At 36.3% G+C, this 16823-nt stretch overlaps 1 protein-coding gene across 1 annotated transcript in view; it reads left to right on the top strand.

The window, feature by feature from the left end:
• USP8 (ubiquitin specific peptidase 8) overlaps nucleotides 1-16823 on the top strand; it is a 56386-nt gene that overhangs the window by 31259 nt on the left and 8304 nt on the right. Inside the window, exons 9-18 of the mRNA XM_014852473.3 lie at nucleotides 1000-1144; nucleotides 1451-1674; nucleotides 4922-5506; nucleotides 7909-7995; nucleotides 9626-9703; nucleotides 10319-10581; nucleotides 12477-12689; nucleotides 13099-13309; nucleotides 14322-14558; nucleotides 15175-15317. Of these exons, the coding sequence (XP_014707959.3) occupies nucleotides 1000-1144; nucleotides 1451-1674; nucleotides 4922-5506; nucleotides 7909-7995; nucleotides 9626-9703; nucleotides 10319-10581; nucleotides 12477-12689; nucleotides 13099-13309; nucleotides 14322-14558; nucleotides 15175-15317 (2186 nt within the window). The remainder of the gene's footprint in view (nucleotides 1-999; nucleotides 1145-1450; nucleotides 1675-4921; nucleotides 5507-7908; nucleotides 7996-9625; nucleotides 9704-10318; nucleotides 10582-12476; nucleotides 12690-13098; nucleotides 13310-14321; nucleotides 14559-15174; nucleotides 15318-16823) is intronic.

The raw sequence follows: 16823 nt of genomic DNA, 5'->3' as shown, positions 1-16823 counted from the left end.
TTCACTGTTTATTAAGAAAATAGCAGTTTGTTTTCAGGCATAAAAAACATAGAAAAAATGGGCAAGGATGAGATTAGTTAAGTCATGGAGTATAAATGGTTAGTAAACATAAAAAGATGTTCAACTTCGCTAATAAATGCCAATTAAAAGAATATACCATTTTATGTCCACCAGTTTGGTAAAAGTTATGAAGATTTATAACGGGCATTCTCCTACACTGTTGGTAAGTGTACAGATTGGTATTGTCTTTTTGAAGGGCGATTTGGCAACTTCTACCAGACTTTCAAATCAGCAGTTCTACTCCTAGGAAATTATCCTACACAAACACCCAAATATGTTTTTTTAAAGGTCATTTCAAGGATTAGCAATAAATGCCTTAAAATGTTCATGTGCCTTGGCTCAGCAACTCCACTTCTGGGAATTTTCCCTAATGGAGTTGACTGAGTGTGTGCATGTCTAAGGAACTTCAGTGTTTATCTCATCATTGTTTATAATTAGGGGGAAAAATAACCATAAGTGTTCAATTGATTCAATTTTGGTGTGTGTGTGTGTATAAACTAGAATATTATCTGGTCATTGCAAATGATGACATAGCTCTCTATTAGTGAAAGATATTCATATAAGAGAAAAGCAGCATCATGAAAGTTTCATAGTCTTGTAAAAGTAAAATTTAGGAAGTATGTATCTACATAGGAAACTAGAAGAATAAACTCTAAAATGTTAAAGTGGTATGTCTGGATGGTAGAGTTGTGGATGATTTTTATTGTATGTTAACGTATGTTATTATTTTTCTCCTAAGATCACTTGTATGATTTTTAAAATCTGATCTATCCATTTGTTTCATTTAACGCTGAATTTTGAATTAGGCTCTCATTTTTTTTTACCATTTAGAAGATGAATCTTGTCTTCAAGGGAGCAATCTTAAAATTCAGGTTTGTTGTGTTTTTAGCTGTCATGAGATTGCTGCCATGTCAAAATTACTATTTCCTTATTTTATAGTGGGAAAGTAAAACTGTCCTGCGTAATGAGCCTTTGGTTTTAGAAGGAGGCTATGAAAACTGGCTCCTTTGTTATCCCCAGTACACAACAAATGCTAAAGTCACTCCACCCCCACGAGGCAAGAATGAAGAGGTGTCTATCTCATGTATGTATGTGAAATTTTTATTTAAAATTACTTTGGTAAAATAAACTTTAAAAGAAATTATTTATGTGCTTGGGGTAATATTCTTGGTTGTGTGTGCATTTGTCCTAGTAGACAGCAGTTTGTTTTCAGGCATAAAAACACAAAATGTCCACAGCCTGGAAATTAATGTTTAGTTCCTTAAGATTTTGTGCTTGTCACTTCATTTGGTTTGCATTTAACTATCACATATAATGTGCATGATATATGTAAGTACTGTTTATGAGGTTTGCTGTTCTTTCAAAAATACTATTCTTTTGGGGATTTTAGTGGATTTTACTTATCCCTCACTGGAAGAATCAGTTCCTTCTAAACCTACTGCCCAGATGCCACCTCCTCCAGTAGAAGTAGATGAGAATATAGAATTGATAAATGAACAAGATGAAAGAATGGGACCACTGAATGTATCAACTCCAGTTGAACCACTTGCTGCTTCTAAATCTGATGTTTCATCCATAATTCAGCCAGTGCCTATTGTAAAAAACGTTCCACAGGTATGTTCTTGATTTTCTTTCAACTTTTTTCTCTCTTTTCTTTTAATGTTATATTAAATATATAGTATAGAAATGAAGTTTTATATATAACCTTTAATATTTTAGAAAGAAAAATATCAATGAGAAGAATCTATATGTTTTGGTAACTTTTTTGCTATAAAACTTTATTATAATTCAGTCCTATTGCCACAGCAGTGTTAGAATAGATAGCAAAGGATTTCAAACCCAGCTGGCAGTCCACCTTCTACAGGTGGTACCAATAAAAGATTGTATTACCACTGTAGACTTGAACAACACTTTCAGATTTTTTTGGACTGTAATTTAACCATGGACTGTAATTTAACCAATAGTATTTTTCCAATTTGACACATAAATAACAGGCATGTTTTAACAATAGTTATTTAATAGATTTTAAATAACTAAGGTGTTACAGTAAAAAATTGCAGCTTTTTTCTCTTCATTAGATTTTATTTAAAAGAAGGTTACCTACATTCTCCCCTATGCGTTTTTCAATAAGATTATTTTAGCATTTATTTTTAATTTTTTTTCTCAGCTATATTTAAACAATATTTCACATTTGGAGTGGATGACATTTGATTTGTGGAGCAGGCTATGCATAGAAAATTGTCATTTTTTTAATTATAAAATGAGGTGGTTCATTTCTTCATTTTTTTAAGGTCTTTTAATATTCCAGATTAAATCTTAAGACTAAATAATATTTGACTAAACAAGTTTTCTTAAAATGTAAATTTAAGAAATTCTAAAAAGAGCTCATGTTATTGCATTTCCTTTCAACTTAACGTGTTATCTGAACCCTGGTCCTTTTGTGACTTTCTGAGATATGTGCAGTTTGTCAAACATATTTCGAGGATTTTCTGTATGAAAGACAACCTGAAGGTTTACAGAGGTGATTAAGCCATGGATTCTGTCTGATGTTTGAAAGTAGAGACCTTGTACAAAATCAGCCATAGTGGAAGGCAGAATATCACAATTGCTTTAATAGTCACTGGAGCACAAAGCAAGGAGAGAAATTCTGACGTTAGGGTATGAGAGGTCTTCATTGGAGTAGGTAGTATTTTTATCTGGGCTTTAAGAGTTCAGTAGGATTTGAGGATGTAAGAGACAAGTAGAAAATTGTGTGACTAAAGACACAAAACATGCTCTGGGATCAGTGAGTAGTTTTGACTTGTTTGAACACAGTTCTCTGTTGGAGAGAGGTGAGTGTGATGGTAGGTAAGATTGGAAAGCTGGAAAAAGTCATCAGGAGAGACCTAGATCAAACTGGAATTTTATAGGCACAAGGAAACCATTAAAGAATTTTAAACTTGAAAATAATGTAATCATGGCTGTGCTTTTAAGCTTAGAGAAAAGTGGATTGGGTTGCCAAAATGTGGACGGAAACATTTATTTTCATTCCTGTCCATCTTTTATTGTTAACCTCATCCTCATGGTGGTTCCTCCTGCTTTATTCTCAAATGTAGAAAAGGAGAGGAGGGATTAAATTCTTTTAAAAAGTAAGGAGGCAAAACAAGAAGTGAGGAGCAAAGGAATGATTTCTTCTTTACTAACTTCTTCCTACGGCATTGTTTTCTACTGGAAAAATACACAGTTCATTTTGTAAGAACACTGTGAGGTTGTTACTGGCAGATATTTCTGTATGTTCCCATTTTTGTTTCAGTAAACGGTATTTTGAAGAAATGATGTTACGGTCACTTCTAACAATTTTGTAGGGTTAGTGTGCTGTTAAATTAAGGTAATAAACGTTTAACTCGTTAAATCGGGAATTTAGATAGTTTATTATTCAACTTGCAGTTAGTATCTTATCTCTTCCGAAAGTTGTTATGGAATATTTTATTCATTCCCTCAGCAACATATTTATTTACTGTGTGTCAGGCACAACCTCTACCCTCCTGGAACTTATATCCTAGGAGGGAAGAAAGATTTTAAACAAATTATTATAGTTACTTAATCAGAATCCCGATAAGTACTATGAGAGAAAACAATAGGGTATAATGAGGCCAGCCTGGTGGCATAGTGGTTAAGTTCATGTGCTCCACTTTAGCAGCTCAGGGTTCACAGGTTCAGATCCCGGGTGTGGACTTACACACCACTTATCAAGCTGTGGTGTGGCAGCATCCCACATACAAAATGGAGGAGGATTGGCACAGATGTTAGCTCAGAGACAATCTTCTTGAGGCAAAAAGGGGAAGATTGGCAACAGATGTTAGCTCAGGGCCAATCTTCCTCACTAAAAAAAGAAAGAATAGGGTATAATGAGAGCATATATCAGGAGACTTGGCTAGTTTTAGGGATCAGGGAAGTCTTTTCTAAGGGAAAGATTATTTAAGTGAATACGTAATGTTGTGGTGAGCAATACCTAGAGGAACAGCTGGTATAAAGGCCTGAGTTGGGAAGGAACATGGCATCTTTGAGGAATTTTTTAAAAATGCAGGTTTGGTTGGTGTGTAGGATACTATGAGATAAGACTGGAGAAATAGGCAGAGGTGAGACAACACAGGGCCACACAGACCGTGTTAAGGATTTTAGATGTAATCTGAGTGGCTATTTAAAACAGGGTTTTCAGTAGGCGAGGAACATGATCAGATTTTTGTTTCTAAATGATTACTCTGGCTACAGTGTGGAGAAATAGATTAAAAAGGAGGCAAGAGAAGAAATGGGACAACTAGTTGGAAGCTGTGTGGAGAGGACATTGGCAGACTTGGTTGGTGGTAATGGAGATGGAGGGACAGATGCAGGAGGAAAATTAGACTGCAGAAGAGCAGGGAAAGAACACATGAAACTCTCACTTTTCTGATTCGAGCAACTATTTGGATAGTGGTTACCTCCCTGCAATAAGGTCCACGTTTCGGGGGGGAATCATGAATTCAGCTTTGGTGCATTAGGTTTGTGGCATATGTGAGACACTCATATGGAGATACTGAGTAGGCACTTGGATGTGTGGAAATGGAACTTATGTCAGGTATGCCCAGGTCTAGGTTTTATGTTTTAGAATGAACTCTTCTGTCTACAGAACACATTAGGGTGTATTAAAAGTGTGGAATTAAGAGGAAGTAAGTGTCAAGTGCCTTATGGGAAATCTTGACATTGAGTGATTTACAAATAGATGTTCTGGCAGATGTTGTCTCCACAAAGTGATGGTTCTTTTAAGACAACTTGGTTTCAAGAACTGAGGATACGTTCCTGGATTTTGACAAAAGTATGATTTGCTCTGTTTTTGTTGATATAGATTGATCGTACTAAAAAACCAGCAATCAAATTGCCTGAAGAGCATAGAATAAAATCTGAAAGTACAGATCATGAGCAACAGTCTCCTCAGGATGGAAAAATTGTTCCTGATCGTTCCACAAAGCCAGTATTTCCCCCTCCAACTGCCATGTTAACAGATGAAGAAAAAGCTCGTATTCATGCAGAAACTGCTCTTCTGATGGAGAAAAACAAACAAGAAAAAGAGCTTCGAGAAAGGCAGCAAGAGGAACAGAAAGAGAAACTGAGGAAGGAAGAACAAGAACAGAAAGCCAGAAAGAAGCAAGAAGCTGAAGACAATGAAATCACAGAGAAGCAACAAAAAGTAAAGGAAGAAATGGAAAAGAGAGAAAGTGAGCAGGCCAAAAAAGAAGATAGAGAAACCTCAGCAAAGAGGGGCAGAGACATAACAGGAGTAAAAAGACAAAGTAAAAGTGAACATGAAACTACTGATGCCAAGAAGTCTGTGGAAGACAGGGGGAAAAGGTGTCCAACCCCAGAAGTACAGAAAAAGTCAATGGGAGAAATGCCCTATGCCTCCGTGACAGGAGAGTCCAGTTCAGGCAAGGTAAGCAGAAACACACAGTGCAGACTGCCAACTGAGTGAGATCAGATGTGTATACGGAGATGACACAGTAGCACTCCATAAACAGGGCAGACATTTTAGGTCATTTTCTAGGGGGTGAGAGATCTGCACTGACCCGTCTACGTTTGCACAGTACTCTTCTTTGATTGATTAGGAATGGAACTGCTTTCCATGTCAATAAAATGCAATGTATTTTTAATAAGTGAGATAAATAGCTGCATTCTTCATTTCTATGTTTGATGTATGATCATCAAAAGACTAGAGTGAAGGGGGCTGGCCCCGTGGCTGAGTGGTTAAGTTCGCGCGCTCCGCTGCAGGCGGCCCAGTGTTTCGTTGTTTCGAATCCTGGGCACGGACATGACACTGCTCATCAGACCACGCTGAGGCGGCGTCCCACATACCACAACTAGAAGGACCCACAACGAAGAATATGCAACTATGTACTGGGGGGGCTTTGGGGAGAAAAAGGAAAAAATAAAATCTTTAAAAAAAAAAAAAAAAGACTAGAGTGAAATACATTCTTTCTCTCAGTAGGGAGGAATTAGGTACCAAATATTTATGTAATAGAGTTTGTTTCTCCTTAGAATGTGTCCAAAATCAGTGACATCTAAATGGCCCAACATTTATCTTTGTGTATAGTGATTTTTCTTGTCAGATCTATGTCATTTTGTTTGCTGCTTCATCTAATCAATAATATTGACAATACCCCATTAATGTTGCCTTTTTCTTTCCTTGGCTATTCCCCAAAGTTGATTCGTTTATTTTTTTTTTAAGATTTTTAAAATTTTTTCCTTTTTCTCCCAAAGCCCCCCAGTACATAGTTGTGTATTTTTAGTTGTGGGTCCTTCTGGTTGTGGTATGTGGGATGCTGCTTCAGCATGGCTTGATGAGCGGTGCCATGTCCACGCCCAGGATTCGAACTGGTGAAACCCTGGGCTGCCGAAGCAGAGCACGTGAACTTAACCACTGGGCCACGGGGCCAGCCCCCCAAAGTTGATTCTTATAATTGAGTGCTAAGTAAGTTTTTATAATAGCAGGAACAGTTATAGCCCTTATTACATACATGTACATGGAAATGTGTTTTTGGTAGTGTGAAAATGACTTCTGATGGAAAGCGAAATACCTTCTTTACAGGATGTCAGTTTCTATACTTCTTAAGCAGCAGTTCAGGCATATACCAAAATAAACAATTCATATTAATGCTGCACTCATCCAGGAAACACTTACCTGGTGACCTTAGCTATCAAAAATATAGCTCTCGTGCAAAAACCTTCTAAACACCCAAAATTAGGGACGTGAAGCTCATGTGCTAAAACTCTCTAACTTTATTCATAGGAGAATCAGAACTTATAAGCTCTTACAATTTAAATATTATTCATTGAGTGGCTACTATATGCCAAGAATTCTTCCTATATTATCTTAATATTTCTCCTAATGATAATCCTATGAGGTATTCAATTTACAAATGAAATTGAAGCTTGGAGATAAGTAATTTGCCTAAGATCTCATATGCAGTGAGGGTCCAAAGCCCTTCCTTTCCATCTTGCCACACTTAGAGGCAGGCAGTCATAAGAACTTAAAACATTCATCTTTCTAGGGTCATTTAGTGTACGTGCCAAATGTCCCTACAAATCTAAATAGCCCAGCCTGAGATCATCACATATGGTTTTTGATGTTTTCTATAATGTAGCACATTGAAAAAAAGTTAAGATTTCATTTGTTGTATGCTCCTCTTAAAAGTAGGTAAAATATGTATTTTATTTTGGAATATATATTATTAAAATCATAAATTTTTAAAAGTTTATACTTTAGTTATTTTTTAAATAAAATATAAAATTAAACTGAATTTTTAAAAGAACCCATGATAGGTTCCAAGAAGATATAAAATGGATTTTGCACTTTTGAATATTGCTCTGTAGAAATTTTATAATCTCTTTATTCTCTTTAATATGTTAATTTGTTTGGAGCATGGCCACTTTCAAGGTAACCAAAATCATATGAGATTTGAATAAAAGGATAATGTTTAAAAGAGGCCATGGCTAGTGTACACTCATGACCAGCGTCTTACGCTTGGCGGTGTGTGAAGGCTCAGTGCTTCACAGTCCACTGTGATTTGCATCTTTATTTACCCCGCTGATTCATCAACATTTCTTAGTTCTTTATCTTTAGTGTTAGGAAATCCAGTATGGGCTCTACTACATTTAATTGAAAGTATCTATTTTAACAATAAAATCAAATTAACTTTTCAGAGGCCTCATTTTTTTTCTCCTTGTCTTACGTTTTCAGTCTCATAGATTTGTTTGTATTAGACAGTAATAGGTAGATTTATATTAGGAGAAAGTTAAAAGTTTTGTTTCACTTCTGAAATTTTAATAATTTTATAGCCTGTTAAGATTAAAGGACAACCAGAAAGTGGAATTCTAAAGACTGGAACTTTTAGAGAGAATACAGAGGACACCGAAAGAAATAAAGTAAGTAGTTCTCTGGGTAGCAGAAAAACGTGGATTATAACCATGTGGTTATCTTTACCATGCTGTCATCCTTCATCTTAAGATCTACTCTCTGAGGGAAATTTTGCTGTCTTGGGTAGCTGTTTTTGGTTTAGTTCTACATGATTGATCCATTTATATGCTAAAGGGAATAGATATTTGTCTTCCTATTTAAAGTTCGATGATATGTTCTATTCACTTTATGAAATTAAAAAATACTTAGACTTTACTATATGATCCAACAATTCTACTTGTGGATATATATCCAAAAGAATTGAGAGCAGGGCCTCAAAGAGATATTTGTACACCTATGTTCGTAGCAATAGCCAAAAAATGGAAGCAACCCAAGTGTGCATCACCAGATGAATGGATAAATGTGTATGTACATACAAGTAGAATATTATTCAGCCTTAAAAAGGAAGGAAATTCTGACACATGCTGCAAGACAGATGAACCTTGAGGACTCTATGCTAAGTGAAATAAGCCAGTCACAAAAGGACACATACTGTATGATTCCATTTGTGTAAGGTACCTAGAGAGGTCAAATTCATAGAGGTAGGAAGTAGAGTGGTGGTTGCTAGGAGGCTGGGGGGCAGGGGGAGAGTTATTGTTTAAATGGGTACAGAGTTTCAGTCTGCAAGGTGAAGAGAGTTCTGGAGATTGGTTGCACAACAGTGTAAATATACCTAATGCCACTTACCCATAAACTTAAAAATGGTTAAGATGGTAGATTTTATGTATATTTCATCACAATTTTTAAAATATTTAGGCCTTTTATAAAACATCTTTATAAGACATTGCCTTTGTTTTTGTTAAGAACTTTGTTGAGGTATAATTTGCATACCATAAAATTCACCCAATTTTACTGTACAGTTCAGTGATTTCAGTTCAAAGCTGTGAAACAATTATTAACTCAATTCAATTTTAGAACATTTCCATCCCACCAGAAAGATTTCTGTGCCCAGTTGTAGTCACTCCCTGTTCCTACCCTCTCTGTCTCCATAGAGTTGCCTTCTCTGGGCAGTTCATGTAAATAAATAAAGATCTATGTGTATGTGTATATATATATATATATATAATTTTTTGCATATGTCTTCTTTCACCTAGCATACTTTTTTGAGAGTCTCATGCTGTGGCGTGTTTCAGTAGTTTATTCCTTTGTATGGCTGAGTATTCCACTGTGTGGATATGCCACATTTTATTCACCCGTCAGTTGGCGCACATTTGCATTGCTTCTACTCTGGCACTATAATGAATGATGCTGCTATGAACATTAGCATACAAGTCTTTGTGTGGAAATATGTTTTCACCTTTCTTTTGGGTTGATATCTAGAAGTGGAATTGTATTTGTGCTTTTGTCTTTTTAAAGAAACTTTAAAAAACCACCACCATTGTAGGCTCATGCACACACACTCATTTTCCTCTTGCTGTGGTACTATTGGGACTTGGAGAAAAATGTATATTGTTCTTCATCTTTGAACTTGTTTTAAAAATTATTAATGGCAGCCAACACAAGGCTTTTTGGTTCTTGGGTATGAGTAGCTTAAGTTTGTATGTGGCAAAATTGAACTGAAAAATCAGATTTTCTTTTCTTTTTCCTTTTTTTAACTAGGCTCGAGAACCTTTAACAAGAGCACGAAGTGAAGAAATGGGAAGGATCGTACCAGGACTGCCTTCAGGCTGGGCCAAGGTAAAACTCAAAATCAGCACAGAAATAAATAACATGGTTAAAAAGCCCTTTTTTTATTTATTTTACATCTTCTCTAATGCAGAGTCAATTCTGTTTCTTCTTTGTAGAGGGAAACATAGCTCGTTTCCCTAATTACTGCAGGGTTAGATTTCTCAGTATCCAGCCTGTGATGCTGGCTACAATGTGTCAGCATTCCTGGTCTCTGTCATTTAGAAACAGTATGTTACTTTAAAACCTAAAGTTCTTTGGAAACTTAATTATACAAGTGATTATCACTATTTTACTTAAATTATTTTATCCAAAAGCAAATTTAGCAGAGGAAAACTTTAGAGTGATTTTTTTTTTTTTTTTTTTTTTTTTGGTGAGGAAGATTGGCTGAGCTAACATCTCTTGCCAGTCTTCCTCTATTTTGTATGTGGGATGCTGCCACAGCATGGCTTGCTGAGCAGTGTATAGGCCTATGCCTGGGATCCAGACCCACAAACCCTGGCCTGCAGAAGGAGAGTGCACAAACTTAACCACTACAACACTGGGCCAGCCCTGATGAGTGATTTTTCTTGTTCATGTAATGGTCCTTGTTTTTTGACCTGTTTTCTTTTTTCTTTCCCATCTAAGTTTCTTGACCCCATCACTGGAACTTTTCGTTATTATCATTCACCCACCAACACTGTTCATATGTATCCACCGGAAATGGCTCCTTCATCTGCACCTCCTTCCACTCCTCCAACTCATAAAGCCAAGCCACAGATTCCTGCAGAGCGGGACAGGGAGCCATCCAAACTGAAGCGCTCCTACTCCTCCCCAGACATAACCCAGGCCATTCAAGAGGAAGAGAAGAGGAAGCCAGCAGTGACTCCAACCGTTAATCGGGAAAACAAGTAAGTTTATCCTAACTCCTAGAACTTGAATAATCTGCTGTATATGAAAACTTCTGCTCGAAACATATCAGCTTATTAATGTCAGGGAGTCAGAAATTTCTGTGGATGGCTGTGCCAGCTGTTGTTATTTACCACAGAGGAAAAAGGAAATGAATGGATTAAATGTCCTTGGTTTTTCTCCAAAGTGCTAATTTAAATATATCAAAGAAGATTATAAGTATTAATGTAGATATAAAAGTATAAATGTTATTATATTTTAAGGCAGCATGCTATAGACGTCCTAGAAGTTTTCCATAAACCTCTTGTGGTCCCTAAATCTTCCTTTGAAGACGATAATTTATAGGATTGTTGAGTTTATCTTGTTACAGCTCTCAAATTCCAAACTTTTTTTAGCTCCGTCAGTAATGTGGGAGCAAAAAGTATTAAAATAACAAGCCTTGTAGTGTGTGTCGGCTCCTAATCCTTATTCTGTTCTCTTTTCCTGCAGTGCATTTCTGTTCACAACTAGTGATCAATAAGTTCATTTAAGTTTCCCAAGACAGTATCTCATTTAGGTATATTCCCAGCTTTATCTCTTTTTGAATATGCTAATGCTCCTGGCTTACGATTAATAGGGTTTTGAGGAGATAATTTTCACGTCTATGTACCACTTCTCATCTTTACTTTTTTGGGGAGGGGAGTAAATGGAAGTATGAATAAATGGGTTTGTCTTTCTGTTTATAATATACACTCTCTTAATTGCTAAAGAATTCCAACTTTGGTAGCACTCGAGAAAGTAGCTGGTATATTTTCCTCCTGAGAACGTAACCCTGCCAGGTGAGGACTTAGTTGGAGGATATCTTTTTAATTTTGTAGCTCTGGTTAAAGATTTCAGGGCTCACTATTAAAACTGGTGAAACTTAATTCCTTCCGACTTCATCATTCTTACTGAAGTTTGTTAATTTGGCAGAGTTTTAAAGACTATCACATATGCAGTTCAGGTATTTTTATATGTATTTAGTAAAGAAAGAGCACAAGCGTGCATGCACCTGAGCAGGCATAAAGAAAAGCTGATTGAAATATAGTTTAGTGTGTTCTCAGTGTTCCTTTCAGGGGTGGAAGTATGCTTAGGATCAATAATAATGAAAGACGTATCAGTTAAGATTTTTCTTAATGCTCTAGCATTTCTAGAAGTTTCACATATTAATCAAATACACTAAATAGCAAAAGCATTGGAGCCATTCTCTAGTCCATTGCTGTTCAGTAGACATGTTGATAGGAGCATTCTGTATCTGTGATAATGGAAATGTTCTGTATTTGTGCTGTCCAGTATGGTAGCGGCTATTTCACATTGTGGCTAGAGTAACTGAGGAGCTGGGTTCTTAATTTTGTTTATATTTAAATAGCCACCTGTGGCTACTGGCTACCATATTTGTCAGCTCAGCTCTAGACTTTAGGTAATAGTACTCAAATAACCTTTGCCTACTTTAGTATCTTCTCCACGGTAATATATGTTTTTTTTTTGATTCCTTGTTTGGCATTCTGGTTGAGTTCAAGTTTAGTAATGCTAAACTTTCCAGAATTATTTAAAGGAGTTTGAAAGAGCCTTCTCTACTAGAAGACTCTAACTCTTGAGAAGCCAGAGAATCTGTCTCAGGGTGTCTATAAGAACCATGGACCCACATAAGAGGTTAAAGGTTTTTGTTTCCTGGGAGGGTCACAGAACATAACGAGTGTTACCTAGATACTGAAAGACCCACCACCTTAGAAGTGAACTATTTACGAAATTACTTTGTCCTGTGGTGCAGATGCTGAAGTTTGCTGCCATTTGTAGTATGAACCTTACTTTCAGATGCTTTGCCTCTTGAGACATCTTGTTCGCTTTTGAGACATCTTGTCTGCTTTTTCTTCCTCAGGCCAACAGGCTACCCTAAAGCTGAAATCACAAGGCTTTCTGCTTCTCAAATTCGGAACCTCAATCCTGTGTTTGGAGGATCTGGACCAGCTCTCACTGGACTTCGTAATTTAGGAAATACTTGTTACATGAACTCAATCCTGCAGTGCTTGTGTAATGCTCCACATTTGGCTGATTATTTCAACCGAAACTGTTACCAGGATGATATTAACAGGTAAATTTCCTACTTTTTACAATATAATATTAAAAGGGTAATCTAACCACACTTCCTTACCACCCAGCTCCAGAGAAGTCAAATTAGGAAAGGAGAATGTAGAGGAAAGCCTCCTCTGGCTGGTAAAGGACAGACAGGAAGGGAGCAGTGCAGGGGGCAGAACCTCCCTGTCAAGAACTGGAGCCTATTTGGCTGCGGGGCCAGCACCCAAAAAGAAGCAGGTTGAAGGGGTGTGATCAAAGTAAGATTCAGATGAGTATTTGGCAATAAACCTGTGACTAAGTAAGTATTTTAGTGTAGGATTACAGTATGTGAATAGTTTAATGTTGACATCAAGAACCCACTGTGCCTTGACTTCTTAAATTTTCCTCTATTGCTTTTTTTTCTAACTTCACTTTTATTTGCAAAGGTCAAATTTGTTGGGGCATAAAGGTGAAGTGGCAGAAGAATTTGGCATCATCATGAAAGCTCTGTGGACGGGACAGTACAGGTATATCAGTCCTAAAGACTTTAAAATCACCATTGGGAAGATCAATGACCAGTTTGCAGGATACAGCCAGCAAGATTCACAAGAACTGCTTCTGTTCCTAATGGATGGTCTCCATGAAGATCTAAATAAAGTAAGAAATTCGATTTTTCTGAGTCTTAAAGGCTCTTTAGGGTTGCTCCACACTATAATTGCTTTTGTAGCAATTTAAAATTGTAGTTGTGCCAAGGCATCAGACAATAAAACAAATGTATGTCTAATATTTGAAAAGAAGTATATTCAATTTGTATTTACTCACTAAAATGTTAACAGGTGGCGTTGTGAGAGATTTGTAAATGTTAAAATAGTTGTTGGAGATAATTGTATTTGTGACCCACATGTATGTGACAGTGAAATCATAAACATGATTTTCTCAAAGATGAGCTATAGACAGCCTGAACATCTTTATTTGTGTTCATTATATTTCTATATTATATATTATTGCATATTTTATATATTATATTATGTGTATATTATACTATATCCTATTCTTAATTCCTTTTTCTGAAATAAGAATTACTGTGTGTAACCAGATGACTCATGAGAAAAGTTACTGTTGAAGCATGTATTTGTGCATAAATGACCAGTCTCCCTTTGTATACTATGGCTTGTTTTTAGCACCAAGCTCTCCTCTCTCTTTCAGATACCTTTGGGATCACCATTCTTACCACTGAACATATATATATACACATATATACACACATACATATATTTTATGTACATATATATGTGTGTGTCCATCCATGAGACTAGGACAGTAAAAAAACATCTGTCTAGTTGTAGCCCTAACAACCAGCTATATGTGGGATATCTTATTCAAAACCAGTCTTCTCAGCTTTTTAAATAAACTTTATTAAGAAATTCTAACAAGTCACACTCTTTTAATAAAGTGGGGTTTTGGTTTTTTGGGGGAAGTTTTTTTGGCTAGAATTTTTTTGTAGCACTTAACAAGATTAGAATTCCTTTATGAAAAGAGCCAGAAGTGTTTCTAAATTTGCAGAGTGTTTGTACACATTTTGTTTGTACACATTTAACAGTGTTTCAATTTTATATTTAAATGTTGACTTTGAGATATTAATGTAGAGTTTAAATAATCTTGTTTCTAGGCTGATAATCGGAAGAGACATAAAGAAGAAAATAATGATCATCTCGATGACTTTAAAGCTGCAGAACATGCTTGGCAGAAACACAAGCAGCTCAATGAATCTATTATTGTTGCACTTTTTCAGGGTCAATTCAAATCCACAGTACAGTGCCTCACCTGTCACAAAAAGTCTAGGACATTTGAGGCTTTCATGTATTTGTCTCTACCCCTAGCATCCACGAGTAAATGTACATTACAGGTAAGTTTAAGATTGAGAGGAAATGATTTGTTGAGTTAAAATGCTGTCTATGTGCATATACAAATGTGCTTTTATTCAGCAATTTAAAAAAAATTTTCCCTTTTTAAGGATACTTTCCTATTAAATATTCTTTCAGAGTTGATAAATAATATGTTTTTTAAAATTTGTATTTTGAAGAAGTTTTATAAGTTGATTTCGAAAATTGTATATTGACTTTAATATAGGTCCACTTTTTATAAGAGTTTGCTCTACATGGGGATAGGAGGGAAATATGCTGTTTTCCACACAACAGTAATGTGATTTCAATAGCTTGTTGATAGCTTTAGTCCTAGCTTCCTCGAGAATATCATTTCTTCCAGCAAGACTTCCCTGAGCCGCCAGGGCGTTCATGTGAGCTCTCAGGACACGCAGTACTGCTCACCACGCTCTGCTGTCACCGTTGGCTCTCCTGTCTGCGTTCCTCCCTAGATTATAAACTTGGTGAGGGCAGGAACTTTTGTTCTAGTTTACTGTTGTAGCCCTCACACCTGGCAGAGTCACTTACTGCATAGATGCTCAATGCTACAGTGTGGAAGAAATGACTTAATGAGTACCTGCTGCTTGCTTTTGCTTCCAGGATTGCCTTAGGTTATTTTCCAAAGAAGAAAAACTCACAGATAACAACAGGTTCTACTGCAGTCATTGCAGAGCTCGGCGGGACTCTCTAAAAAAGATAGAAATCTGGAAGTTGCCACCTGTCCTTTTAGTGCATCTGAAACGGTAAAGGGGACAGATTTTTCTACCTATTTAGTACAATGTAGATGAAGAAATTTCCTTTAGTCACTTCCTTGTACTGCCTGCTAAGGGTGCATAACAAAGGAAGACTACCTGGTTAGGGTGTCTCTAGGGAAATAAGGCAGAAATCCAGTTCACCTTCGTGTTTGCAAGAACAGATGACAACACCACTCTTTCATGTAATTCCGTCTTGAAAAATCAATGAAACTAAATGATTGCATTTCAAATATAAAAAATTTAAATCATTGCAAATATCAAGTGAAAATGTATAAAAATAATGTTATACGGTATAACTCTAACACAAATTATTAGCAGATAAAATTTATCATTCAAACAATGAACTAAACATAGCAGGATTTAATCCTGTGCTGAAAATAAAATAGGATTTTTTGTTAATTCTTTTTTTTTAGTCATTTTATTAAGGTCATAATGGTTTATAACATTGTGTAATTTCAGGTGGACATTGTCATATATCAGTTTCTGTATAGACTACATCATGCTCACCACCAGTATCTAGTTTTTATCCATCACCATGTATATGTGCCCCTTTACCCTTCTCACCCGCTCCTCACCTCCTTCCCCTGTGGTTCTCCTTATTTATGTGTTTATCTTCCACATGAGTGAAATCAGTGTTTGTATTTCTCTGTCTGGTTTATTTTGCTTAACATAATACCCTCAGGGTCCATCCATGTTGTTGCACATGGGAGAATTTCATCTTTTTATGGCTGAATAGTATTCCATTGTATATATACCACATCTTCTTTATCCATTCATCCATTGATGGGCACTTGGGTTGCTTTCATGTCTTGGCTATTGTGAATAATGCTGCAATGAACATAGGGGTGCATAAGTCTCTTTGTATTGTTGATTTCAAGTTCTTTGGATAAATACCTTGTGCTGGGATAGCTGGGTCATATGGTATTTCTATTTTTAATTTTTTGAGGAATCTCCATACTGTTTTCTTTAGTGGCTGCACCAGTTTGCCCTCCCACCAGCAGTTTATGAGGGTTCCCTTTTCTCCACATCCTCTCCAACATTTATTTTTTGTCTTGTTAATTATAGCCATTCTGACAGGTACAAGGTGACACCTCATTGTAATTTTGATTTGCATTTCTTTAAGGATTAGTGATGTTGAACATCTTTTCATGTGCCTGGTGGCCATCTGTATGTCTTTGGAAAAATGTCTTCATACTTTCTGCCCATTTTTTGATTGGATTTTTTGGAGTTTTTTTGAGTTGTATGAGTTCTTTATACATTTTGGAAATTGACCCCTTGTCAGATATATGATTTGCAAATATTTTCTCCCAGTTGGTGGGTTGTCTTTTTGTTTTGTTCATGGTTTCCTTTGCCTTGCAGAAGCTTTTTCAGTCTGATGTAGTCCCATTTGTTAATTTTTTCTTTTACTTCCCTTGCCCGAGTAGACATGGTATTCGAAAAGATGCTGCTAAGACCAATGTCAAAGAGCGTACTGCCTACATTTTCTTCTAGGAG

Source organism: Equus asinus, chromosome 2, assembly GCF_041296235.1.
Source record: "Equus asinus isolate D_3611 breed Donkey chromosome 2, EquAss-T2T_v2, whole genome shotgun sequence".
Taxonomy (NCBI): Eukaryota; Metazoa; Chordata; class Mammalia; order Perissodactyla; family Equidae; genus Equus; species Equus asinus.
This window is presented reverse-complemented; position numbering and strand designations above follow the sequence as displayed.